Source organism: Ictalurus punctatus, chromosome 28, assembly GCF_001660625.3.
Source record: "Ictalurus punctatus breed USDA103 chromosome 28, Coco_2.0, whole genome shotgun sequence".
Classification (NCBI taxonomy): Eukaryota; Metazoa; Chordata; class Actinopteri; order Siluriformes; family Ictaluridae; genus Ictalurus; species Ictalurus punctatus.
Window position 1 is genome coordinate 17,103,543 of NC_030443.2, and position 27,995 is coordinate 17,131,537.

The window sequence follows — 27,995 nt, forward strand, 5'->3', positions numbered from 1 at the left end:
ACTCGCTATAGCAGATTTTCAGAATGTATTGAAGTGTTAACCAGCTAGCTAGCAAGCTACATACACTCTCAGTCGTGTTACCTTACCGAATGTAACGTGTAAAGTAAAGCAAGGAAAGGACTATGATACTTGTACTGTCAGGTAACTATCCTTTAAAACGTCACATTTTGAAAGCCATATGTACTTATAATGTAGTTATGACATAATTATATGTAATTACTTGATGTAAAAACGTAATCGAAAACGTATCGCGTGAACTCATGCAACAGATATTCATTTTCCGTGTATTGTGACTTATCATTTTTTTTAAAAATCATGCAGATAATGATCATCAATAAAGCAGACTGTCAATCAGAATGAAAATTTTTACATTTATACTTTATACGGCGATAACATCTCTACGCTAACGTCGCAGCCGGGCCAATTATAATCACGAGAACGCAAACGACGGCGTTGCACCGATTATAATCATCACCCAGTGTTTAAATATGTAAATACTGGTGCATGTGAATAAGACATCGAGTGATGCTGACATGTAACGCATTTATAATGTCTTCAGGACTTAAAACGCCTCAATGAGCTGAACGAAATCAAGGCTACTGATGATGTCGTATAAAGCGGCGCTGTAAAGAGACGGAGGAAGACAAAGAGCCATTTTGGGAAAAGGGCGTGTCTTTATCTCAGGACTTTTAATCGCATGTTTTACCAAGTTAAGAAGTCCGTGTTTTCTCACGGGAAGTCTGTTTCTCTTCAAATCCATCGTAGAGGGACAAGAAATAAGATAATAACACTTTTCATTGCTAGTTTGAGACACTGCTTGCGCAACGAGACACGAGGTGGAGGGAGGGGGGATGTAGGCGGGGGATTGAATACTTGTCTAGAACTCTCCTGAAGCGCCGTTTATTTATTTTGTGGCTATTTTAGGTGTGCCGGAGTTCCAGGAAAAAAGATTTCCCGCGTCCAGCCAGGAGTGCTCAGCCTTCAGGGACATGGACTTTTCGTTAAATCAAGCCAGACCGGTGATTCAGTCCTGGAAGATCCTGACACCCGACCGGCTCGACGGCGGAAGAGCCGAAGAGCTCGATCTGACGAAGCGAGTAAAGGTTTAAGCAACGACGCTTCAGGAAAGCGACCACACCTTAACTTAACTAAGAGCGTGTGAGGACAACAAATCTGTGGAACTAGTTTGGAAGGAAATCTAGCCTGCTCACACACACACACACACACACACACACACCTCTGAGTTTTTATATGATTCAAGAGTCTATATGCGACACGGAATCGTGCCGACAAACTAATTTAACTGAAATTGAGCCGGTTACAGTCGGTGTGTCAGCGATCGGTGTTGAATTGCAACTTCGAAATTCTTAATATAGCTCAAGAGTTTAGATTAAGTGTGGCACTGTGTGTGTGTGTGTGTGTGTGTGTGTGTGTGTGTGTGTGTGTGTGTGTGTGAGAGAGAGAGAGAGATCAAGCGTTAATGGGTGTGGTCATTCTACATTCTTAAGACAGTATCTCAGCAAGAGTTCGTTTAACGTTAACGCTACCACCAACACGATCGTTAAAAAATTACGAACTTTGTTTGTTTGTTTGTTTGTAAAAACAGTTTTGTCAATGTAAATGTTACGTGCTGCGTCCTATCACACACGGAAATCAGACTTGGGGGGAAAAACGTACATGGCTGGAGTAAACCGATGCATCTGTTATACCGTAACGCTCGTCTAGAGACATGTATAAAGACAACATTTTCATGTAACTGATCCCCCCCCCCGCCCCCCTTTTTTTTTTTTTTAAACTAGCATGTGCTTGAAAAAATAGTTACGACACTTTCCACCCTCCTGCAGTCGTACTAGTAACATTAAAAAGTAGGTTAGTAAGCCACTGACGACAAGATCGTTTCGCTCCGAACACTTCCTGTTACGGTCCTCTAAATTTTACAGTTTAACCAGGTAAGCGTTTCGAACCAACTCGAACGCACCGAGTCATCAAGCGAACGCTGCGATATTCAGAGGAGCTCGCAGATTTTCAGCAGGTCCGGGTCGAGACGCGTCATGTCAGGTGACATCATCGCGACGCGCGTCCGGTCAAAGCCCTCGTCGATTCACGTGCGTCGGACACGAGCACGGCGGAAAGGTCTCGTTCACCCACAAACATTGCTGCGGAAGACAATTTCGTGCGAATGCGATTTTTTGCGATGCAACTTTCGAGAGAGGAAAAACGCGGCAAAATCGAGCATTTTTACCCGCAACAATGTAAAAATAATCATTTATATTTTCGTACAAGCTCTATACATGACGCGAAATTGTGCTTTTTATCCGTTTATAGATTATTCATGTCACGAAACGTCGTAACAAGTCAGCTCTTGTCACGACGTGCATTAAAGCAGCCATAAAGAGCTGCTCCCACACAAGCCCATTATTTGTTTCCCTCTCTTTTGAAGCTAATAGGCGAAGAGAGAGAAAACTAAATAAATAAATAAATAAATAAAGGCACATCATTGAGAAACTACTAAGCGCAAAATCTTCCACTCCCTCAGGAAGAGCTTTAGTTTAAAACTCTCCGACATGGACTCGGGTCTTCTTTCATAAATCTTAAACCTCACCACAGCGACATCTACACAGATCATTCGCTGCTATTTCTAAAAAAAAAAAAATAAAAAATAAAAAAAAACCCGACTATATTATGTGGCCGTAAACCAAACAAGTCCCCGTGAGTGAGCCGTTACTATAGAAACGAAAACATATCCGACGGCGCGAGCGCGTTAATGATATAAACCCTCGATTCGAATTACAGCCGGAAATACTTCTTATCCGACACGTCCTGACCAATCAGAATCGAGGATTCAATTGCGAATGGGAACCGAAACTCTTTGTTTATTTATTTATTTATTTATTTATTTATTTATTTTCACACGATTTATAACGTAAATAAATCGTGTTCGTTTCGATCGCGAAATTCACGTCAGACTTCCGCCTTCAACTCCACGTCGGAGATCGTTGCTCGCTGGGGTTTTTATTTATTTACTTACTTAATTACTTATTTTCCAAACTGTGTTCCACACACGACCGTGTTATTCGATTGGTCACGTTACGTTCTTAACAGGAACGCCGGTCCTTCGTTCGCACGTTTCGGACGCATTAACGTTGGAACGATTTCGGATTTGCTTCGTCTCCTTGTCACCTTGCGTTACGTAACGACCGCGGAGAGCAGAAATGGATCAGTCATGCATGTAGTCTATAGGGTGAAAAACAAGAGAGCTTCGCTCCGTGTAAAACCCCCTACTGGGCTCAGTTCCCGCTTTGCTCATTGTCTTTTTGTTTTGTTTTGTTTTAAGCAAGAGAGAGTAGGAGCTTCGATGTCGACGGCTTTCTAGAAGCTTCCGTGTGGTGTTTTTCCTCGTTCTTTCTCTCTGTCAGCGTGCCAAGTCCTGCATGACACCAGTGAGTTCTGCTGTTATCTGCTCAGCCAGGGTGACACAATGATTAGGGCAGCTGCTGACATATAAACAACCACACACACACCCTGCTGCAAGGAGTGCAACAGTGCATGTGACTAACACACACTATCTTTACACCACAAAATCTAACTTCCTGTGTATCATCCTGCAACATTAAAGGATTTCTGTGGTTTGAGATATGAATGTATCGTGTAGCACTACTGTTAATATTCCATCTGTTGCAGGATTATATTATTATTTATCCGGATGGAGGTTGAATTCTGAATCTAGCATAGCCAGCCCGCTTCCTGGGAGGTGGGAGGAAAACCGGAGAACCCGGAGGAAACCCGCACCGACATGTGGAGACAATAGAGACGATGACCTGAGCTCTGGATGAAACCTGGTGCTCGGATTAAACGCTGCTTAATCCGTCCATTTTCCATATCCTACACAGGGTCACGGGGAGCTGGGAGCCTATCCCAGGGGACTCTGGAGACAAGGCGGGGGACACCCTGGACGTGGTACCAACCCATCGCAGGGCACAATCACACACACATTCACACATTACGGACAAATGGGAAACGGAATCAGACCGCAAGGCGTGTCTGGAGGAGGTAACCGGAGGAAACCCCCGAAAGCACGCGGAGAACACGCAAACTCTGCATACAAAGAGCGGAGGCGGGATTCGATCCCCCGGAGCCGCGGACGCGTGAGGCGAACGTGCTTCATAACCGCTTCCTGTAATAAAACTCGTAGCACAAATGACTCGTCGTTCCGGAGCACGCTCTTGCGTCTTTACCTTGGACAGACTGAGATGTTCGTTGCGAAGCCTCTGTTTGCTTTTCTGCATTTTGCTGGGCATCATCTTTCCCGTGCGGAAGTCGAAGCATCCCAGGTCCACCGTGTTGCCGAGGTATCGGGACAGCTGAGGTTTGCTTCTGAACTTCTTCCCTGATGGACTATAAAAATAAAAATAAAAACAAATAAATAAATAAATAAATAAATAAATAAACAACATCATTCACGAAAGCATCAAAATGGAAACAGACACGACCGCAGTGACACTGAAGAAACGTTGGGGTTCCCCCCCCCCCCCCCCCCCAATCTAAAGTAAATAACCGGAACAGCGAAGCCGGTATGGGAACGTCGTCGCTAATCCCGTCAAACCTCAAGGGACACGTCTCCAGACACGTGACTAACGGGTTTTTTTTTGTTTGTTTTTTTTAACTCATGAGGCGACGCGTAAAGGAAAATCTCTCATCGCCGGTCACTACATTCGCTCCACACTTTATTCACGCGGAGCCAGAAATCGTATCACGCCTCCTTCACCTCCTTGAAATTCGTTCTAAGGGGAAGAAGTGCGAAAGCTGCGGGGATATAAATACGAGGTTCGAACCGGTAATCCGAGACGGAAAGGACGTGACCTCTTAACAGCGGAGCCGGTTACGGCACGTATCCGGGGCCATCTGGATCAGACGGTCGGGGGGTGGGGTTGAGAAATAAATAAATAAAATATTCTTTTATTCCTGGCCACATGGCTGTATTCGTTTACTGATTAGACTCAAAATTCGACTCGTAATCTACGTCGAATTTATCTTTTAAAACCGCTCACAAGAGATCAGGACCAAAACAAAAACAAACCAAAAAAAAAAAAAAACACAGCAGCGCCAGCATTTTGTCTGTCTGGGTTTTTTTTTTTTTTTTTAAATCATCAGGGACCTGATTTGCATATAAGATCCATGGCTACATGCAAATTGAGACTTCACTGGCCCTAGACGTGCTCTGATGAGGCGAACCGTGTCGGCTGGAATAGCTACGCGTTGTACAAGGCCGCCTTTTTTTTTTTTAAAATACGGCATCTTAAAGGAGCTTCGGCGATAAAATGGGGTTCGTCAGTTAAACTTCTGAATAGCGTGTCGAGAGCTGCAAAGCCGCAGCGAAAGCAGCAGTTAACATGGTGGCGAGATGCCTATCAGGTGGTACGGCTGTGTGCGTGAACGCGCGTGTGTGTGTGTGGCGTAATGCGCTCCAGTATGAAAAGTATGCCATTAACTAATAGTCTGTGTAGATTATTATTATTATTATTATTATTATTATTATTATTATTATTATGAAAGAGTAAGTACAAGTTGCAGTCCGTGTTTGTCCACAGTTTGCGAAACATGCGCACGTTTCCTTCTTTCTGGTCAGTAAATAAGCAGACGTGAGACGAAATGACTGTGCAGGCGTGAGCTCAGCGGGTTTAAGGCTCACCTACGGAGCGCGTGAGTCACGGATGAGTCAAAACGAAGGCAGAGAGAGAGAGAGAAAGAGAACGACAGAGAAAACCACATGTATGTACGTAAACACTGCACCTCAGACGAGCTCGCCATCGTCGAGAACATTTTTGTTTTTTCCTTTCGAAACTTAAGTTAAGAACGCACGGTGTCGCATGCTGCATCGTGCGGCGTGAAGGCAGGCACAGACGGCGAGTGAAGTCACGGGGTGAGGTTCCGCTAACAGAAACGCACGGCCATATGGACGCGGCGTGAGCCCTGGAAGCCGACGTTAACCCTTTTTAAAAAAATAAATAAAATCACAAAGCCCGTGTCTGTGCGAGTGTGGCCGAAAGCTAGGGGTTGGATCCATGAGCCTCCAGGGCGCTTCCCGGAGGGCACAGTGGGATTCGGCTGTGTCGTTAAAAAGGGCGTAGGCCGACCACGAGAGCAGCGTGGTTACACTGTGCAAAAAGGGGGAGGGGGTGACAGAGAGAGCGCGCATGCGAGAGTGCATGCGAGTGTGTCACTAGCTATTCCGTGCTCTCGACTGGCCTACCACACAACCCACATACACACACTTAAAGACAGCAGGAGCAACACACACACACACACACACACACCCCCATCCACCAACAGACAGTGGATAATAATCTTGGAAAAAATGTACCATAAAATTGTGCGCGCGCTGTTGTTTACATTCTCCCGTGCAAAAGCACACAAACGAGTGCGAAACACTGAACTCGCACTCCTCATAAAACCAGGATCGCAGCAGGGAGGCCCGGCGAGATCCAACCGTAACGCTCAATTATTCATCCTCCACGGGTCAGAGTGTCTGTGCGTGTGTGTGTGCGCGAGAGAGAGAGAGAGAGAGCGAGAGAGCACGATTCTCACAGACGGATCAGCTCCTCCAGGCGAAGCTCGACGTGGATGCCATGTTGTTTACAGCAATACTCATTTATTTATTTATTTATTTGTTTATTTATTTCAATGTGTCGTGGTGACGTTTCCTTATAAGGACGTTAACACTAAGCAGTCGATAAGAGGAATAAAGCATTACAGGACGTGCGCTTACAGGAAAATAATCAACTCCAGGATGGTAACGGTGACTACGTGACGTCACGTGACGTGACGTCATGTCACTTCCTGCACTATGAGGACGCGATGTCTCAGCTGCTGTTTACGGCATCGTACGACAGCCTGTATTCATCCCTCGTGTCGAGCCTCGCGAATGAGTCAGAGTCGGAGAATCCGAGTCCCCGAAAAGCTTTCGCAGGTGGCCCGGCGTTTACTGCCTTTATTACGAATGACTCAGTGAAAGCACAGCAGGCAAATCACTTCAGCCCAGAGGGATTCATGATTCAACAATCAACACAAACAGGAAGCACGCAGTTGGCTCGTTTCCCATAAGGCCTTAAGGGGATTAGCCAACTCGGTTATTCCACCCACTGGTCCAAAGGTAGAAGTGTTTATAAAGCGCTTCTTTTCAAGCACTGACAGAGACTTGGCCTCAAATGTGGCCCTGGGACGGAGCGATCGCTTTTCCCAGAACTCCCTGATCAGAGAAAACGAGCCAGGAGCGATAGGCTCAGCGTGACGTGTCGACTGACCCCAAGGACAATGCGGTTGCATCAGACCGGAGCGGGTCAAGAACACCACGTCCTCATGCGACGGACCGAGCAATGTCGCAGAAAGAGAAAGAGGAAGTGCGCACGACAGGGGGAAAGCCAGTAAATTCCTAACCAAAGATGTCACAGCGATGCGCAGATCTGTTTTCTCTCTCTCATCTACCGCAACAAATTCGTCGTGTGAAATCTAAGGAAAGTTCAATCGGGCGCGTTAGGAGGCAGAACGCCAAGCGGTTACACCAGTCGGACCGGTGACGCCTGAGATGCTCCAGGATTCGATCCTGAGCTCGGATTAGTATCCGTCCGCACGTTCTCCGAGCGTCTCCTCGGGGGTTCTCTGGTCTCCTACGACCTCGCGATGACATGCCGGGCGAACGGGCGTGAGAACGCGTCTGCGTTTGCGTTCTCATTCGGAGTGTATTCCTACCTGGAACGACCCGGCGTTCCCAATCCTGACCGGGATAAAGCGCTTACTTAGCGAAAAACGAATCAATGAATTCATTTGCGCTAAATACAAAGCGAGCATATGATGTGAGAGTTCGAGCCGGGGTTGTTTCTGTCTTCTGGTGGTCTTCCAACCAGTACAGAAATGACACTCAGAGATAGGGTCGGATTCAGAGGATGAGTCAAACCACGACTCGGTGAAAAACTCCACGCCGAGCCCCAGGACCGGAGGTGAGACCGGAGTACGGTGACAAACTCATCGTGGAGTCCAAACACTAGTTCGAGATCGGATTAGCGTCGTGACTCGGAACCACGGTGACCTGTGAGGAACCGGACGGACCGAGCCAAGATCCGAGTAACCGTGACTGGCCTCTGTGTATCGTAACGGCTGACCGAATCTTGCCAGTAAGTGGGGAAAACCCCACGCTCATGCAACTGCTGCCACTGAGGAGGAAGCGAGCAGCGCTGCAGAGCTGAATTTAACTGAAGTCCACGTAACAGGAGAGAGCTCTATGATTACACGTTCACACACACACACACACACACACACACACACACACACACACACACAAGGTCATGCCTGTGATACAGGCTCGCAAGATCCTTATTAGAACGTCATGGAGATTTCAGAGTGTGAAAACAGGAAATGAAAGTTTGACGTTTGAATAAAGCTCCACGTGTGAATGGCGACGAGCACGTCGTTCACGTCTGCTTCTATCCAAGAACCTAGGGATACAACTGGCCTACCATTAGCGACGCAAGCTATGTTCTCAAACCGATACCGACGCCTTTCTTTTGAATATGACTCATACGCTGTATAATCCAAATAAGGCATATCTCTGCTCTGGTCTCATTGACAGCTGGTGACAAAATTATCGTCAGGACGTGCAACGAGATGGAGGAAGAGTTTCAGCCAGTATACAGACAGGAAGTGCTAAAAATGCTTCATCCAGGCAGAGAGACAGGACGTCAGGCTTTATCTCGACAACCGCTTGTAGATAATAAGTGGATTCGTTCGGAATATCCGCACAACATGAAGGTAGCGTCGTTGGTAGAACATTGAACATTGGTCTTCACTATCTTTATTTCCCTGGCTCAGCGCTTCTAGGTAAGAATCCTAATCAGATTCATCACAGGGTAGTTACATATGACACAGTTCAATTGGTAGTAGAAACACCGACAGCGTAAAGGATCGTGGGTAATTTGTCGGGCCGAGCCGAGCCGGGTCGCACCATCCTGTGGAAGAGCGCTAAAATGTGTCCGAGTCGGTTCCGGTGCTTAACCGAAAGCGTTCCATACTTCGTCCTTTGTTTGGAAAAGCAAGAATCGGCGACGCCAGGTGAACAGTTTTATTGCCATGACGAGAGAAGACGTCGAACGTGGCGCGAAAGGAAAACCGCTGTGGAACAGCGTGAAATTTACACGTCGCGACGGTCTGAAAACATAAAAATAACTCGATCTGAATCTTTGAACTGGCACCGAGTCGAGTCCATTTGACTCACGATTCGTTTACGACTCGACTGCAAATTAGAGTTCAATTCGGCACACGGAACGGCAAGAAGATTCACGACCCAAGCTGACGCACGCCGATAAGCGAGGTCGAGGTTTACTCGTAAGGCTTCTGAAACACCGGAGTTTAGCGTGTATTCAAAGTAACTCTCGTGAGGAGTCGAATCTGGGAGTCGCTCTCGCCGTAGTAACGAACGCTTGAATGGATTCATAGCTGACGTGTTGCATCCCGAACCGTTTAGCGGTGAAGCATCGACACGTTAAGATCGTTTAGAAAAGAACGAATAACGTCGCTCAGGCTGTTCGTACGGACGTGAGAAGTATTTGTTTAAACGTTTAAAGTTTGTCGTCAGTCGGTCAGTTCTGATTCACTTCGTACACTCGTGAATGGAGAAATGGAGAAGCTCTAACCTTTCCATACTTCCTTTCGATGACGGAGCGCCGGCTGCATAATAATCGTTAAGTCGACGTTTTTATGAGATGGCGACGTCGGGAATGCCGATGGTCCACGTGACGAGGAAATGAGTTCCTGTTTTCGAACACTAACTCGTCTCCCTTACCCCGGACGACACCTGGGCCGTTTTGAGAAGTGAAAACACTTCCTGTACATTCTTCACACTCTTCATCGTGTATCTCACATGTGGGCTTGTGTATGTGTGTGTGTGAGAATGTTCTCGCTGACGAAGGCTTTGAAAGGTACAACATGTTCTGTAAGGCAGAAGTACAACTCGAGCAGTTCTTCATTAGTTAAGGCGTCCATCTGATTATGTAATGGCTTGGCTTTTGAACGGGTCGACTCTTCTTTTAAAAAAAAATAAATAAATATTTTTTTAAAAAGAATCAAGCTGATCAAGCATCCATGTCCATGTCGGTCAAAGGAGGATATAAACGAACACCGATATCGACACCCTGAGAATATTTACAGAGTACACCGTCTGCAGCAAACGGACCGATCCGTATAAAGACCAGGCATCTGAACGCCTACGTTCTGAAAAACAGAGAACGACTCGAGAGGAAGAATCTCGGCCAGACTCCCGAGCGCACCACACCCTGTTTCCCACACGCGCTTCTCACCCTTTAACCCTCCTACTATGTTGGGGGGAAAAAAGTTACATCCGTTATGTTATGGGTCAAAATGACTTCCCCAAAAAAACCAGCAAAGAACAGCTTAAAACGCTAAACCTTTACCGTGGCTCGTCCGAGACGAGCCATAAGAAGAAACATTTCCATACGAGATTGTGACCCTAAACGAGGAAAGTCGAGAAAGAGAGATTAACCAACATGGGTCAAATTGACCCTCGTAACATAATAGGAGGGTTAACGAAGCGTCTGCCTCGACGGCAGGCCGCATTAGCGCTGTCCGTTTTCAGACGTGTTTACACCCCTCGCCGAGGATCAGTTCGGGCTTAACGTACTGAAAATACACCACCGGCTTCAAAATGGCGACCAGACGCCATGAGGCCACGAGGTACTGACGCCAGGCTGCCTTTAACGCAAGCCTGACCTAGCATCCTTCCCCCGCAACAACACCACCACACCTCAAAGAAAACCACGCCACCGACGACGGCGGATCGCTTTACAGGCAGGCCTCCCCTCGCCATCACGGCACCTCAGAACCAGCCGCGAAACACGAAACACCCCTCCCCCGCTGTGCGCGAACACCACTGACTCGTGAAGAAAGCAAGGAGAGGAGGAGGAGGAGGAGGAAAAAAAAAAAGAAAAGAAAAGAAAAAAAAAAGAAAAGCCACTTCACGGCTTTTGTTCTGCTTATTGCAGCGCTGTAAAAAAAAAAAAAAAAAAAAAAAGAAAAGAAAAACAAATAAAAACTTTGCTATCATCAATCTATCAGAGCAGGAAGTTTTTTTTTCCCCCTCTCTCTCTCTCTTTTTTAAAAAAAATTTTTTTAAATGCTGTCATCGTACTGTTTGTCGGCGCGTCATGGAAAAAGGAGGAAATGCGATTTAAAACGTGGTCGAGGGAAGAGCAGCGAGAGCGGTCACGCAGTCGCGCTTCGACGCGGGACAGCCACACAGGAAGTGACGGTACACCAAAAACACTCGGAGGCCTCGCTATCAGCAGATCAGCACACAGCTCGCACTCGTTTCACACAGACACCAACGGAAGCTGGCTTTCCTGAGAATATCGTTACGTCGGTCCAAAACGGAAACGATCCGATCGTCCGCACCTCTCCTGTTTGAACGCCAAAAAATAAATAAATAAATAAATAAAAAACGAAAGAGAGCGCTTTCTGACCCGGGTTTAACGTACGCTACGGATCAAAAGATCGAACACGCTGGATATATTTGCGTGTATGTAAAGCACGATTTTAACGCACGGTTTAATGCGTACTTCTCCGCCTTAAACCAGTCACGAGAAACAGCGAGAACCTCGATCCGTTCGGGAATTTTAAACCCGTAAAAGACGAAGCCGGTCGAGGTCGATCGCGAGCGCCGTTGAGAATTCGAACCCGACGCGTTATTAAACGCGTCTTCGTTAGCGCGGGAGAGTAGAGCGTGTCCGGACCTAAATGCAGAACTAATATTTGTTCTGACTTTTTTTTTTTTTTTTCTTCGAGATGAGAAGTGAAGAACGATGGCGGTCTGTGAGCCGAGGAAATGAGTTTGACCGCGTCGCTTGCTTCAGCCTGATTTTCTGGCGCATGTGCTGCGATCACCTGGGATGCCTTCAAAAGCGAAAGCACTTCCTGTAAGCTCCACCGCATTTCTAGCCCAGTGGTGAGTCAACACATTTTGTACCAAATCACACCCACATGTGCCACAGAGGCTGCACCGGCTCCGGGTTTGGCAACTTTTTTGAAATCCTTCAAACGTATTCACTAATACTAACAAGGTCTATACGTACACAGTGGAACAAACTGTAACACTAACATCAAATGGACACGGTTTTACCACCAAGGACTATATGTTATCGTTTCTATAGTAACAACTTACGCAGAGACGTGTATAGCGGACGCTCCACTTAACCTCAGCCGTATTCAAGTTATTTAACAAAAAAAAAAGAAAGAAAGAAAGGAGTCTCCAGCGTCAGTGCCGTGTACCTTAAACGGTCAGGACACAGCGTTTTGCGCTTTTCGTTTTCTTGCTAACGTGATAATCTACTTTGTAAGAGAGAGAGAGAGAGAAAATGAACGAGTGTGAAGCAGGAAGTATGCTTCAGTATTTACGCGTACGCTAGGAACAGTGTACAGTACATGTGACGCAACTTTCATCATCAGCAGAGTACGCGCGCGCCGCCGGCTTTTAATTCTCTTGCACTATTTAGTCGTTCCACAAGGTGGCGACAGTGACCCGGGGTCGTTGATTCTCAAGGCAGTCGAAGAAACAACGGAAACGAGCGCATGTTAGAAAGCACCCGCGTTTGTATAATTCCAGCCTTAAAGCGTATAAGGATTCGTATACGGGTGCTGATGAAGCGAGAGATAGCCTGAGCATTCTTCTTCGTGGTGTTGTGACACCAGAAGACCTGCTTTACTGCTCTGTACTGCCTCTCGTAGGCCAGGAGGGGTAGTGCAAGTTGTCGTAATGCGGATGCGTCGACCGCCTGCGTACGCGTACATATCAAACGGAGTAAACTTGGAAAGGCTATGCGACTATACGAGTGTGTAAAAAAAACAAAAACGAAGTATACCGGACGAGTAAGGGAAGGACGTTGTACGGCGTCTACAGTGCACTTGATAACAGGCGCTAACTTGTTCTGCAGATCTTTACTCGTAACCGTAAACAGATAGCAAGTACAAGGGGTCGCTCTTTAATAACACGGGCATCTCGAACCGCTTTCGGGAGGGACGTCCTGTTATTGGGGTAAGAATAAAAATCAACTCTGACTGATGTCGATAGTAGCTGACAACACTTACACGTCTTCGTGATGAGAAGCGAGTCAGTGACGTACGACCCTCAGGTGATTTTAAAGTCAGTATAAACGTATACTAGTACCGTAACGATGCCGGTTCTCCTTCTGTAACTAAAAACGTACAAAATATAAACATCACACAGCCAAACGAACATATATTCAACTTGTCTTAAAGATGAAAATGACACTTTAAAGACAGCAGGAGGACAATATTAGTTAAATATATGAGGATATTTTGCCAAAAGGAAAGCACGGTTCTCCTCAGATGACTTTTCGTTGATTGACTTCGTTCTCATTCGTGAAAACTTCATTCACAGGGTAAACAAACAAACAGACAGACAGACAGACAGACAAACAAACAAATAAACAAGGGTTGTTGTGTCTTTATCAGTACAGAGGAATACAAGTGAATAGAGGAATAAATGCACTTCTGTGCAGATAGGTAGCTGAGAAAAGGAGTCTGTTACGCAGTTTTAACTCATCTCAAAAGTAATGGCACCCCGTACGGATTGCTACTTTGTGTCCGGTTTGGTGTTGAACGTTACCTGTAGTAATAAACATCACTCTTGCCGGCGCTGAGTCCCGACTTCCGGATCACCTCTTCTTTCTTCCAGCCCGGCGGCAGAGCCGGACAGTCGATCCTCTTCCTCTCCATAATCATTTAGTTGACTTTTGCGTGCAATTCAGGGGGATTGCTACCCCAGCGAGGTGAGCCAAAAGTGGCTGGTAATGGCACACACACACACGCGCACGCACACACACACACACGCGCGCGCACACACATACACATATACATATACGCGCGCGGGCACACACACACACACGCGCGCGCACACACACACACACACACGCACACACACACACACACTGCTCGGCTTGGATGAGCGCTAAGCTAGCACTGTTAGCCGCTAAAGTGGTAAATGACAGATCTTGTAGATGAATAACCGGGCCACCGAGGAGCGATCTGAGCCGTTACACGTCGTTTTCCCTTCGGCTTTAAGTATCCCACATGAAGTCCTTTCGATCCTGAAAGTCCGCCTCAGAACAACAAGTCGCCAGAACAATCTGAAGCTCGGTGTGAAGCCGAGCCGCCGCGATGGTGTCGAAAGCTGTGACGCTATGAAATTTCAGCACTTCCCACGCAGTGACCCTACAGCGCCTGGCAACCACACAGAGCCGAGCAAAACCACGCCCTGTTTTTTCCACGCAACGATGAAACCACGCCCGCTCAACGACGAAACCCCGCCCCCTGACCGGCAAGCCTCCCGTCATTTCTCGCTCCTCCAGCCTCGTCCTGCTTTACGACACGCCTGTGACGCAATACAGAAAAACGAAAACAGCAGGAAGCAGGACACGCCCCGTCAGGCATGACGTTTCATTTCCTGTTTTTATTTTCCACACGTTTGTGGCTGTCACATTACTGGTTTTTAGTTGTTGATGTTGTTGTCTTTTAAATATTTATGTATATATATATATATATATATATATACAAAAGTGCATTAGGTTTTGAATCTTCAGTAAGCATTTATTTGATATTAGCTACAAATAAAATCAATCAATAAATCAATCAATCAATCAATAGAAACTCCAGAACCCTTACAGTCAAATGCAAAACTTTGCGTAAACTTTCTTAAAGAAAACGAGAGGACGCAAGCAAATAAATAAATAAATAATAACAAAAATAATAATACAAATAATAATAAGTCCACTGTAAATTACCGCATACTTTTAGAGAAAAAAGGAGGAAGGAAAAATAAATAAATAAATACTAATAATAATAATAATAATAATTAGAAGAAGAAAAAGAAGAAGGAGAAGAAGACACTCTATGACCCATTACATACTTTTAGAGACAAATGTCAAATATAATCAATTCAGTTGTTTGTGATCTTTAATATAAATATTCTTGAATAACTTACATGCTCACCCTTTTAATACACTTTTATAATCTCCTCCAACCTCTTTCATATTCTGTGTGCAGTTTTAAGATTTTAATAATGCATTGCAAAAAAATAAATATCTTTCTGCTGAGTTTTAATTAATTTTTTGCAGATAATTTGCACTTAACTGTATTTAATTACTAAGGTATAAAAAATAAACATTTTTAATGAAGCAGAGGCACTATATAGCTGTGTCTGCTCTGGGTATGATTAAGAAAAGAAACTATTGATCATGGTTGTATAATAATGTAAAGTTCTCGTAAAAGAACTTTTTAATTTGTCGCCCTCCAGTGTTGTAGAAGGGTCAGTGCAACACTGTGATACAATATCTGACAATTGGTGTTAATTCAATCCAAACCCAATGTTAATGTTAATTATTTAAATATGGATTATGAACAAATCACTATGCATCTTACTTACACGATCAGATTTGCTATCAAGACTTAGTGACGTTACATAATAGTGATACAACCAGCTAAAAAAAATAAACAACAAAAAGCTATCTTATGCCCAAGAAGTTCACTAACATCCAAGTGGCAAAAAATAGCATGCCCTTCCACCCTGCAACGAATCCCTAACATCAGACACACTCCAGCACACACACACATACACTCCACACACACACACACACACGCACACACACACACACACACACACACACACACGCACGACCCACCCCCAAGTCCTTTTTCTCACATTACAGCTTGTCTTCTTTTAACTAAATCCCAAATGACCATTTCCTCACACATCAGATCAAAGGAGGTGATGACTGGGAGGACCAGCCTAGGCGTGAGGACAAGGACATGGAGACTGCAGGGGGTTGGGAGTTTCTTCTTGCTCAGAAAATACACTACAAACTACAGCACATAAACTACTACATATTGTATAGCTGATGATCTGCTCTTATCTTACCTTTACAAAAAAAGAAGAAGAAAAAGAAAACTAACAGACTTAACAAATTATTATTATTCCACTGATTCACAGCTATGTGAACCATCTTTTTAACGCGTGTTCAGTAACATACATGTTTATAAACTGCGATTATAATCAACATTTGTGTTATAGTTAAAAAAAAATTTTAAAAAGGATATATTTTGGGGGTTTTTTTAAAAAAATGCATATTGTTTATTTTTACTATGGCATACTATAATATTATAGAACTATATTACACTATAATGATCATAATAAAATATATATAATGGTTTTATATAAATATTTATATAAATAAATAAAAACAAAAACATATTTATTCATTTATTTAGTTATTGGTAAAGAAATAAAAAGTCTTGGTACCAAACAAACAAACAAACAAATGTAGTAAAAAATAATAATAATAATAATAGTAATAATAATAATAATAATAATAATAATAACAAAAGAAAAAAAATTAAAGACATTCTATTAGGTTTGGTCAAGATTCAAATAGTTATAAAAGATTTTGATAACTTTTTTTGTGAAACAAACAAACAAACAAACAAACAAAACGAATGAATGAATATACAACGTCTGCAGATTCCAGAAATCAGGTCGAGCGATATTAGAAAATAATAAATAATTTTTTTTAAATAAAATTATTTTTATTTTAATTATTTATTTAATAGTTTTATTCATTTATTTAGTTATTGGTAAATAAATAAAAAGTCTTGGTATCAAATAAACAAACAAATGAATGAATGAATATACAACGTTTGCAGATACACACATACACACTGATTGAATCCCAAATCCCTTATTGCACCCTTCTAATGTGCACTACACAGGACGTAAACAACAACAGATGTTTAACATCCTACGTAGCGCACTCTGTGTTGCACAGTTCTCCATTTGTCACGTCGTAGCGTAAGACCTTGCGTAATGACGCGATGGCGTAAGGACGTACCTGACTTCCGGGTTGTCGCTTGACGCAATCAGCTGAAAGTGTAAGCTCGGGACTTGATGAGTTTTCTGCGCGAAAGGATCGGAGCCAGCGGGCGCATTTCGTCTCTACACCTACGTGCGAGGTTTTGTTGGATGAAACGGTTAAGGTGAGATGTTTTTTTAAACCACTCTTTAATAAGTTAATAAATGATACAACTGCGCTACGCTGAGCAGCTAACTAGCACCAGCTAACATTAAAGGGGTCTCGCGCAGAAAGTCCGGCGTCATAGAGTATTGAATGCAAAGACACGTTTAAACAACAACAAACAAACAAACAAACAAACAAACAAGGGTTTGTTTATTTATCTATCTTGTGTTGTTGTTTAGCAGTTATATTATGACTGTGTACTAAATCTTAATCCAAGTACGCAATCAAGTATGGATACTATTTCTGTAGTATATTTCTATTGTATATTTCTATAGCATCTATTTATATTATATGTATATATAGTTTCTATTTATATTATATATTTTTATAGTATCTATTTCTATTATCTATGTATATATAGTATCTATTTCTATTATATAGTTTCTATTTCTATAGGATCTATTTCTATCCTATATTTCTATAGGATCTATCTCTATTTTATTTCTATATATTAGTTACTATTTCTATTGTTAATGCATTGGCTCCAAAATACTTTTTAATAATTTTATGCATCTATTGGTATTCTGTGTGCCTAGTGATGTCATAAACATGCTTATTTGGGAGTGTATTTGTTTATTTGTTTCCTGCAGCCTATCCTGAGTCCACTCTTGTTCCATGAATTCAGGACAGCATGGCCAGCGCCTCTCCTCCTCAACCTCAGCCTCAGTCATCGGGCTCTTCAGCTACAGACGGCACAGGGACCGGCTCCGGTACCCAAACACAGGGAGAGACCGGCAGCCAGGACAGCACGTTCGAGTGTAACATCTGCTTGGACACGTCCAAGGACGCCGTGATAAGCTTATGCGGCCATCTGTTTTGGTAAGTGTAAACGAAAGCTGATGTACGCTGAGGTCTGATCTATGAGATGGTCATAAAATGGTCATATTAACTGTCGTTGTTTTTCCTCTTTCCAATTGCATTGTCATTCCTGACACGCAGCTGGCCATGCCTGCATCAGGTACGGTATTTATATGGATATCTTTCTACAGAAACCGTCTTTTACTCTTTCCTCTCTCTAATTCCGCCTCGTTCTGTCTGATCGCAGTGGTTGGAAACCAGGCCGAACAGACAGGTGTGTCCGGTATGTAAAGCAGGCATCAGCAGAGATAAAGTGATTCCGCTGTATGGGCGAGGCAGCACGGGTCAGCAGGACCCCAGGTGAATATTAACGAAGAGCGAATATTAGAAAGACGAGACTTGTATTGCGTGTTCACCTGCTTTCCTGTCTTTGCGATTTCAGAGAGAGAACTCCACCCAGACCACAAGGCCAGAGACCCGAGCCTGAAAACCGTGGCGTAAGTGCACGCACTTCCTGTGTTTATTGTTGTCCAGGTGAAAAAAAGGTGACACGTGAGGTGTCAGGTTTGCGTGAGCAGCTTTGCAACACCTCAGGCCTCGTTGCACTAGCCGCATGTGATGAAACTATTACATGGGAAGGCAGTTGGTGTAATGCCAGTGTGTAAGTAATTCATTAGTAAAAAGCGCCGTCCCCCAAAGGGACTCATTAACAGGCGTCTCCTTAGAGAGAAGTGGGAAAGCGAGTTTTGTCGCCCTCTCAGGTAATGATAACACCCGGCGTTTGAGGTTGCATCACGTTTATTTTGTCTTTAAAGCTTTTGTATGCCTTTTTTTTGTTTGTTTGTTTGTTTGTTTTTTAAAGCTGTGTGATTTTATAACAGAATTGAATAAATACAGATCATGGTGTAGTGGCTATCGTCAAGGTGGTGGCAAGAACAGTTTTGTGACACTATCGACACTATTTTCTGAATGGAAACAAAGGATATATACAGCAGGGTCCATAAGTATTTGGACAGCGACGCATCTTTTGTCATTTTGCCTCTGTACACCACCACAATGGATTTGAAATAAGCCGTTAAGATGTGATTGAAGTGTAGACTTTCAGCTTTAATTCAAGGGGTTTAACAAAAATATCGCATTACGAATTACATCCATATTCACAGGCTGAGATGTAATTGGGCAATTGACTGAAAAGCAGTTTCATGGCCAGGTGTGGCCTGTTTATTTATTATTTTCATGGCAAATTAAAGGTGGGGGGGCGGTCTGGAGTTGATTCCAAATGAATTTGCATTTGCTGTTCATGGGAATTTTCAATATTTCAAGGTGTCGATGCGAGAGAAGGAACCTGTGCTAGAAACAAAAACTAAAAAAAAGCCTGCCCAGTTCTGATGCAGGATTAACCTTGTGTTAGTACGATGCGAATAAAAGAGTATGGAAAAGGAAAGGAAGGGCTCATGATCCAAATCAATCTTCTACATCTGTCAAACATGGTGGAGGAAGTGTTATGGTATGGGCATGTACGACTGCCTGTGGAACTGGGTCACTGGTGTTTATTCGTGATGTCTGCTGATAGTAGATTCTGACATGTATGCAGCTATACTTTCTGCTCAGATTCATTCGAACGCTGCAAAACTGACAGGACAGCACAGATGGATAATGATCCAAAACGTACCGCGCAAGCAACCCAAGAGGTTCCTATGGCAAAGAAACGGAATGTTCTTAAATGGTCGAGTCAGTCACTTGGACTCGACCGAACTGAGCATGGTTTTCACTTACCGAAGACAAAACTGAAGGCAGAACGATCCATAAACAAGCAGCAGCGACTCAAGGCGGCCGCAGTAAAGGCCCGGCGTAGCGTTCGATGACGTCCGTGGATGGATTCCAGACTTCAGGCGGTCATTGACTGCAAAGGATTTGCATCCAAGTATTACAAATAGCTCTAAGATTTATGATTAACTTTGTCCGATTATTTTTGATTATTTCTGCGAAAATGGAGGGACTCCATGTGAAAATGGCTGGAATTATCTTTTGTTAAACCCCTTGAATCGAAGCTGAATGTCCACACAACGATCACGTCTTGAGCGCGTCATTTCGGATTCATCGTGGAGGCAAAATTAGGGAAAAAATGTCCAAAGCGCTGTCCAAATACTTATGGGACCTGATCGTATCTGTATTTTACAATTTATCTACAAGAACCAGATGCACAAAACGTTCGAATTAATTCGAAAAGAAAGAAGTTTTTCCCACTTAGTGATGCATTTGTAAGAACAGACACGCCATGAAGAATGGTGAAGGAAAATCTGTAAAACCTAAAGGGGTAGAATTTATTTATTTTTTTTGTACATAGACTAGAAATTTACAAGAAGTCAGTTCACACTGAGGATAACAATACACTATCGCATTATGATATTTTTTGCATATCCTCACCTCTTAATACTAATCGTCGCTTATATATTAACAACATCTTTCTACGAAAACCTTGATTCGTTGGGCTAATTTTTAATTTACTCAGAGTGTCTAAAGGTAATGGTCATTAAACTGAACATTGCTTTGAACATACTGGTTTTGAATGCATTTGAAGTGTAAAACCCCATCACACTCGTATCCCCTGTCTTTAACTTGGAGTCTTAATCGTCGGTCTATTTTAGGTTTGAATTTCTAAGTGCGTCTGTGTCCTCGCTCACGTCAGTGTTTCTTATTGCAGGGGTTTCAAGGATTTGGTTTTGGAGATGGTGGCTTCCAGATGTCCTTCGGTATCGGAGCGTTTCCTTTTGGGATCTTTGCCACAGCATTCAACATCAATGATGGAAGACCACCTCCAGGTACGACGCCGCTTTCACTGAAGTGCTAGTTTAACACCAGTTAACGATGGAACGAGCGATGGATACTGATGCGGATAACCGTTTCAAAACGTTATCCGGGCAAAGTTGTTGTTTTGTTTTGTTGTTTTTTTTAGGTGAAAATAATATTTGATCTATGTGAGGGATAGTTGAAAATATGATGGTGACGCTGGGAGACGTTTATTTGATGTAATTTTTGGAAGGAGTCTCCAGTGTCAGCGTTTTGTAACGAGTTTTTCCACAAATGGTACATTTTTCAGTTATTAACTTGTTTATATTTGCTATAACGTAACTGATTATAGGAGCTGACTTGTCTCTTGGAGGTTCCACAATGTTTATAGTCACTTTAAATGGATATAAAGTCCATGTCGTTCATTAATAAAAATAAAAAAACATGTAAGCATCAGCAAATCGCTGTGGTGTAAGAGCAATAAAACACTCCGTGACGTGCCGTTATTGAAAAATAATCAGCTTCAGGGTGTGTGGTAACAGTAACTCACACCAACCTGTTGTTGTTTATTTCCCTACAACAGCACGACACTTGGTGTTTTATTCCATGCAGACAAGAAGGAAGAAAAAAAAAACCCGGTATAACTTGCATCACAGCTTGTTTTCCTCTATCTTTGCAGCAGCTCCCGGAACGCCACAGCACATAGACGAGCAGTTCCTGTCCCGCCTCTTCCTGTTTGTGGCGCTCGTCATCATGTTTTGGCTTCTCATCGCGTAAACGGTTAGGAACTCGTCAGGACGTGAAAACGGTTCCTTCTTTATGGAACTGATGGTTAAGCCACAGACATTGATTACTAAAGTTTCACTAATGGAAACGTTTCTTTTTTTTCCCCCCATGACACCGTTGGACTTGCATCTGGTTTTAAATGGTGGTTTTTATGGCGTAAAGGCATGCGTTATGACATGACTGCGTGTCTTGCGGTGTTTTGATACTGTAAAGGTCATTTCTTGGAATGTTGTTCAGCCCTTGTTGACTTGCTCAGATGTGTACATTTAAATAAAAATCAGAGTCTTATTTCTCTTAAGAGCTTTTGGAGTTATTTTGCCAATCGTGTGACATGGTACGACGACGGTTACATGACACGGGTCCGTACTACAAAATGTAATAAGGAAGACGGCACAACAGCATGTGCCGTTACTGGAAAATAATCTGCGACGGTCATTGTATGATGGCTGCAGAAACAACGTGGAGTTACAGGTATTCTCCAATATCAGTATATAAGAACTGGTCATGAATTATAATTATTTATTAAACAAAATGATACTTTTTATGCATTTATTGTGGAATGTCTATGAGGCAAGTTCATTCAGATCATCTCTTAAGTTGGAACACCCTGGATGGGGTGCCAACCCATCGCAGGGCACACATTCACACACTACAAACAATTTCGAAATGCAAGTCAGCCTCAAACATGTGTTTGGACTGGCGGAGGAAACCCCTGAAGAACGGGGAGGACGTGCAATCTCAGCGCACTCGGTGTGGAGTCGGGTTTTGATGTAGCTGTTTTACTCTTTGACTAGCAGATGGTGCAAGAACTAACAGAACCATATAAGGAGCCAATATTTTGGGATTAGCATAAGCGAGAAAGGACTTTGCATTTTTGGATGCAAAGACCGCTACAAACAGTATAAAAATAAATATTTAAAAAAGTGGTAGGAATATCAAACAAAAGGCTGCAATAAAACTCTAATTGGTGAACTAATTATGTAGCTTAAGACTACAAAATAGCATTCATAAGTGGGAAAATACAAATATTTGAATTGATATTTTTTCTTCACATAAAAATGTGTAATATTTGTGAACCTTTTAATTACTGAAATAAACCGTGTTTGACTACTGTTCCCATAGTTGCGCAAACTATTCTCATTTCCTCGTTTCGCCATCAGACTAAACACGAAGTCGTGGATCAAGAAGCAAAATAATACTGAGGAGAAATGGCACAGGCCGCCTCTACTGTATTTCCTGTTCATTAGAAAAGATTAGATGTCTGAGCCGTGTTGATTTAGTACCAAAGAATCGCGTTAGCTTTGAGTCGGGTGGGCTTAATGTTCATCAGTGTGTAACCTCCAGTTTGAAAAAGCAGCATTATATTCTTCCTAGAATGAGGACACTAAATCACCCCGTCTTTCTCGACGTTAACGACTTCTTCTGTCTGGTCTGCGTTCGTATGTTTTTCAGAGGCTTTCTCGTTATCCGTCTGTCCTCTGTTCTCGTCAGCGAGATCGCAGGCAGCGTTGCAGAAGGCCGACTGCGGGAGGTTGAGCCTGTGCATTTCCTGCTCATGGGCCCTCTGCTCCTGCTCCATCTTTAGTTTCAGGCTCCTAGAATCAGAGTGTTTACTGTTCAGTAAAAAAAACAAAAAAAAAAACAACCTCATAACACTTCATAACACCATCCGCCACATTCACTTACATGCATATCATTCTAAAAATCCTAAACCTAGCGTTTATGGAAGGAGTCTCGAGCTGTAATTTTAAGTTTTCCAACAAGTCTTCAGGACAGAAAAGTTTGTGCTTTGGGATTATTTTGTGTGTTATTAACTTCTTGAGAGGAGGCTGGTGAGGGAACGACTGTTTATAGCTGCTATAACATAAATAATAATAGAAACTAACTGGTTTCCATAACATTAAACTGTAACCAAAAAGGGATAAAAATTATTATTATTATTATTTTTTAAATCAGTATCATCAATAGTAATCCTGTGATAACAGGAATCAACTTCACAGACATGTACAGTATGCACCGTTAAATGTGACTAGAAATGATGAGTAATAAACGAATAAATTATAACCCCAATTCCAAAAAAGTTGGGACGCTGTGTAAAATGTAACCAAATCTCATGAATTCGTGTTATTCACGACAGAACATAGAAAAACATATCAAACGTTTAAACTGAGGAAATGTACCGTTTTAAGGAGGAGAAAAAAAAGGTCATTTTGAATTCGTCACGTCTCAAAAAAGTTGGGACGGGGCGACAAAAGCCTGGGAAAGCAAGTGTTAGTAAAAACAAGAATTTAAACCGAGACCTTCCATCTCGACAAACTAGACCTTTAACATTGGACATTTTTTTCCATATTATACCCTCGTCTTACTTCTTACAGAAGTAGATCACAGCTATTCCTGTTCCCAGCACTATGATGATCAGCATGAGAAGGGCCGTTAGTGTGTAGCCTGAAGAGAAGAGTTGAGAGGAGAGGAGAAAACAGCAGGGTCTGTGAATTAGTACAAAATCACCAAACATCGCACAGTACAGGTAGAGATCCTGAAATAACTTAACACAATAATATCACTTAGATGTACTGTATGCATGCATGCGTATACTTTAATCGAAGAATGAGAAGACATACCAAAAGCTCCAGGGTCTTTTTTCTTCTTGGGTCTGAGGTTCGGTCTACTGTTCACACCAGGGCCGAGTTTCACTGCAACACTCTCCCTAAGCGCTGGACGGATATTTGGTGGCTTCGTCTGTACTGTGAATAGGTTAGACATACAACATCAAAATGTCTTGATGCACATTAGTCCACATTCTTCTTTGGGCCAAACCAAGTGCTTGAGCCATGTTCCTGGTACTTTTAGCGTTAACCTGGGCTTAACCCAAGAACACGCTGGGGAAAAAATTCCAGCAAGTGACTGTTATCATTATGTATACTACAATACAGTTGAAAGTGTTGATTAATTTTCTAGAACATCTCTGACAATAGTCCAGCTGCAAATCACGGCTTCATACATCAATGCACACGTTATCGTCTTTGCCAACTCGATGAGATTAACGTGTATGTTGCATAGTCAAATTCTTTCGAACAAATTAAAATGTATAATCGTTGTAACAGTAAAGCGTTCTGTAAAGAACAACGTAAGTCATAACAGGAACAACTTGTCTTGTACGGTTTTTGCCTTGCAAAAGTATTCGCCCCCGCCTCCTCCCCTTCCTTTTTTCCTCGCTCTTATTTCTTGTTTGTTTTACAATAATAAATATCTTGCATCTTTAAAGTTGTAGGCATGCTGTGTAAATCAAATGATACAAACCCCGCCCCCCAAAAAATCCATTGCAATTCCAGATTAGACGGCAACAAAACAGGAAAAATGCCAAGAGGCATTTAGATCTAAATTCTCCATAAGTGGAATGAATTTACCTTCACAAACTTATGCGAATCTTTCATACCGAGCTAGAAACCAAAAATTTAAACCATAGCTTTTAACATTGGTTTTTAAATGCGGCGCTACTGTTTTAAGCAAACGTTAAATATCGTTCCACTTACATGTATATAACGTATCGCGATATGAAAATTCAAGGTTATACAGCAGACGAATCATTTTAACGAAGAATTATTTGCTTCATTTATTTCTCTCCGGACTGTTGCAGAAGACTAACACTCAGCTGAGGTTTACCGAGTCTTGTCTGTGCACCTGCATACCTTGTATACCTTGGCACGTCTCTAAGACGCAGTCTTGTCTCTCAATACCCTCTTCCTCCGAAGCTACAAAACACCACGGCTCGTCAGAGGCGTCTGGGTTGTGGCAGTAGCTGTGATCCCACTCTCCTGAGACAGATATGAACGGTACGTTTTATATTCCGCACCTGTATACCGATCTTCCCGGTACTATCACTATATATAAGTGCAACAGCACATTTCATACACACAATGGTGCTGCACACGTGGCAAGGCTGAAATGCGTGTGTGTTGACTTTAGGTACTGTGCAGTGAAATAGTATTTGCTCAACCTCATAAAATACCAGCAAGTTCTCTACTCTAGTTTTTAAAGATTCAGGTAATGATTCGCGTTACATTAGTGCACAAATGAATTGTAAAATTGTTTGGTCTTTATAAAAAAAAATAATAATAAAAAAAGAAAAAAAAAAGTAATTTACCTGGGTCAGCGTTCAAGTCAATGCTCAGGTTGTACGTGTTGCTTATATCTAACCAGTTTAAGCAGTTCTGTCCAGAGGAACTGATCCGTTTCACCCCATTATAAGATATTCCATTGAGTTCGATGCACTCTGAGAATGTAGTAACGATAGTAAGACAACGTCACAATGACGTAACGTAAAAAGAGCACGCGTTAGGGAACTTCTGACATCGTTCAGTCCAAACATTTGCATCCACCATTGCATTTAAACGAAAATAAATAAATAAATAACTAAATAAATCAGAATTCCAAGATTTTCAGGAACAAAAAGAACGATCCTAAACAGTGTTTGAAAGCACTGTTGAAATCTCTAAGCACGTACGAAGGAATTTCTATTATCCTGGCTGTGTGTATTAAATAAATGCTTAACCCTTCACCGTTTTCGGTTTATTTATTTTGCCAACATTAGGATTTTCCGACACAGGAAAGTCTTCAGGACAGGAGTTTGGGCTTTGCAATAGAGTGACTGGTTAAGAAACAACTGTTTATAGCTGCTATAACAAAGTGTAAAGAGGAGCTAACTGGTTTCCACAATATTAACTATAACTCGAAAGGGATCAAAAGAATGCGTTGTTCATTAAGGAGAGGAATTAATCACTTCAGGACATGCTGTTGTTGGAAAATAATCAACGGGGTGGTAACAGTAATCCTGTGGTGACATGAACTAACTTCACAGACATACAGTATGTGTGCAACATTAAACAATCCAAAACCTACAGCCAAATAAACAGGAAAATAGTTTGAGAAGGTGTTTCGTCATGACCGAAGGATGATTTTCAAAAGACATAAGTTATCTGAGGATATTAATATCCCTATCATGACTAATTTCACATTTAAAGAAATGCAAACATTGACTGATATTTTACTTTTTACTATTAATAGCTCCGCATTTTGTTACTAGTCTGGAAACTAAATGTCTAGTTGCTATAAATCACGTTCTTAATTCTGCCCTATGGGGATGCAAGCTTTGATATACTTTTACACAAGTGTGTAGTTAAGATTTTACAGATTGCATTCATGGCTGTAAATCATGGAAAAACAAAACACATGATAAAATCAACCCGGTAAATAACTACAAATAAGTTGATACGGGGGGTGGGGGGGGGGGGGCGCTAAGCTACTAAACACCATCAAGTGTGTCTTCTGTACCTTTGGTGTGTATAGGATGTAGTTAACTTAGACTCATTTTAACATCATTAGACCTTAAGAACCTCGTTTATACCTTAAAGAAGTTTTATTCATGAGGTTTTCTAGGTAAACTGTATGCCAGAGAATGCATAACTTTAAAGATACGACTCCAGTGACGTGCGAAAGAAAGAGTTCAAGCTTTTAAAAAAAATGTTAATTTTAAAAACCTGCCCTTAAAGCACACCTTGCTGATATCCTCCACAACGGTTAAGGTTTATTCACAGCACCAGAACTAGTGCACATTATGTCCGTTTAGGTGACTTACCGTTTAGGATGACTGACGATCCAGCAGCGAGGATCAAAGCCATGCACGCGCATCCGCGTGGGACCATTTTTTTTTATTTATTTTTTTAAATTAAATTTTAAACCGCACGAGCAGCGACCGTTAAAAACCGTCAACCACCCACCACAACTGTCATTACTATGATCAGGAGAAATATCAGAAAGCCCTTAGCGTCGGAGAAGTGGCACTGAATACACTCGTACTCCACTCCTCCTTCGTATTACCATCAGTAGCCTAAGTGGTGAAATAAATAATTTTTATTTTTTTTTTAATTTTTAAAGTCTCCCCCACATCCCTGGGAAAGATATAACCCGTTATTTCTCTTTTCTTCTGACCAACTGATGACGCCAAACACATTGTTTAAATGACTCTTCTGGTCACCAAACGACAATAATCCGATATTAACCCGATTGAGACGAGACTCTGATTATGAAACTAGCATGTAAACAGCAATTCTTTATTACCTTAATCCGATTAAAGTCATACTCGAAGTAAACACAAATCAAATTGAGACGTGTGGAGTACTCCTGTTTTAGTCGCATTATCGCAGTGCGTTACAGACGTGTACACACCTTAATCACACTATTAACGTCCTGTGTGAGTTTTCACCGCATTTCGCGACAGGACACGTACACACACAGCAGCGCTCAACCGTTTGACGGCAAACAAGAGAGCACGGCTGCGTCCCAAACATGTATTTGAGATACATGTATTTCAGATACTATATAGTACGCAAGTACGTGGTTTGGGACGCAGCCCGCGGTTTCAAGCAGTCGTCAATTTGCACGTACAGCACGACAAATAATTAACCGCACTTGAAG

General features: G+C 42.5%; 3 protein-coding genes across 4 annotated transcripts in view; 1 reads left to right on the forward strand and 2 right to left on the reverse strand.

Moving 5' to 3' along the window:
• The window catches only part of mbd2 (methyl-CpG binding domain protein 2), a 34,302-nt gene extending 19,984 nt beyond the window's left edge, over positions 1–14,318 (reverse strand). Inside the window, exons 1-2 of the mRNA XM_017460518.3 lie at positions 13,688–14,318; positions 4,236–4,395 (exon numbers count right to left, since the gene is read on the reverse strand). Of these exons, the coding sequence (XP_017316007.1) occupies positions 4,236–4,395; positions 13,688–13,803 (276 nt within the window). The 5' untranslated portion in view covers positions 13,804–14,318. The remainder of the gene's footprint in view (positions 1–4,235; positions 4,396–13,687) is intronic.
• Positions 14,319–16,946: 2,628 nt separating this feature from the next.
• On the forward strand, positions 16,947–21,819 carry rnf185 (ring finger protein 185). Of its 2 annotated transcripts, none has more exons than XM_017460740.2 (7): positions 16,947–17,106; positions 17,738–17,966; positions 18,087–18,105; positions 18,193–18,305; positions 18,388–18,442; positions 20,650–20,767; positions 21,415–21,819. In XM_017460740.2, the coding sequence occupies exons 2-7, from the start codon at positions 17,779–17,781 to the stop codon at positions 21,510–21,512; spliced, it is 591 nt and encodes a 196-aa protein (XP_017316229.1). In that variant the 5' UTR covers positions 16,947–17,106; positions 17,738–17,778; the 3' UTR covers positions 21,513–21,819. The 2 variants fall into 2 exon arrangements, with proteins under 2 accessions (XP_017316229.1, XP_017316230.1); XM_017460741.2 differs by having other exon boundaries at positions 21,418–21,819.
• Positions 21,820–22,000: 181 nt separating this feature from the next.
• Positions 22,001–27,994, reverse strand: LOC108260435 (phosphoinositide-3-kinase-interacting protein 1). Its single transcript, XM_017460736.3, has 6 exons — positions 27,157–27,994; positions 25,666–25,794; positions 25,211–25,336; positions 24,143–24,265; positions 23,888–23,966; positions 22,001–23,116 (listed from the first exon to the last, which is right to left on the reverse strand). Exons 1-6 carry the CDS (start codon positions 27,221–27,223, stop codon positions 22,906–22,908), a joined length of 735 nt encoding a protein of 244 aa, XP_017316225.1. The 5' UTR covers positions 27,224–27,994; the 3' UTR covers positions 22,001–22,905.
• Position 27,995: the final 1 nt, after the last annotated feature.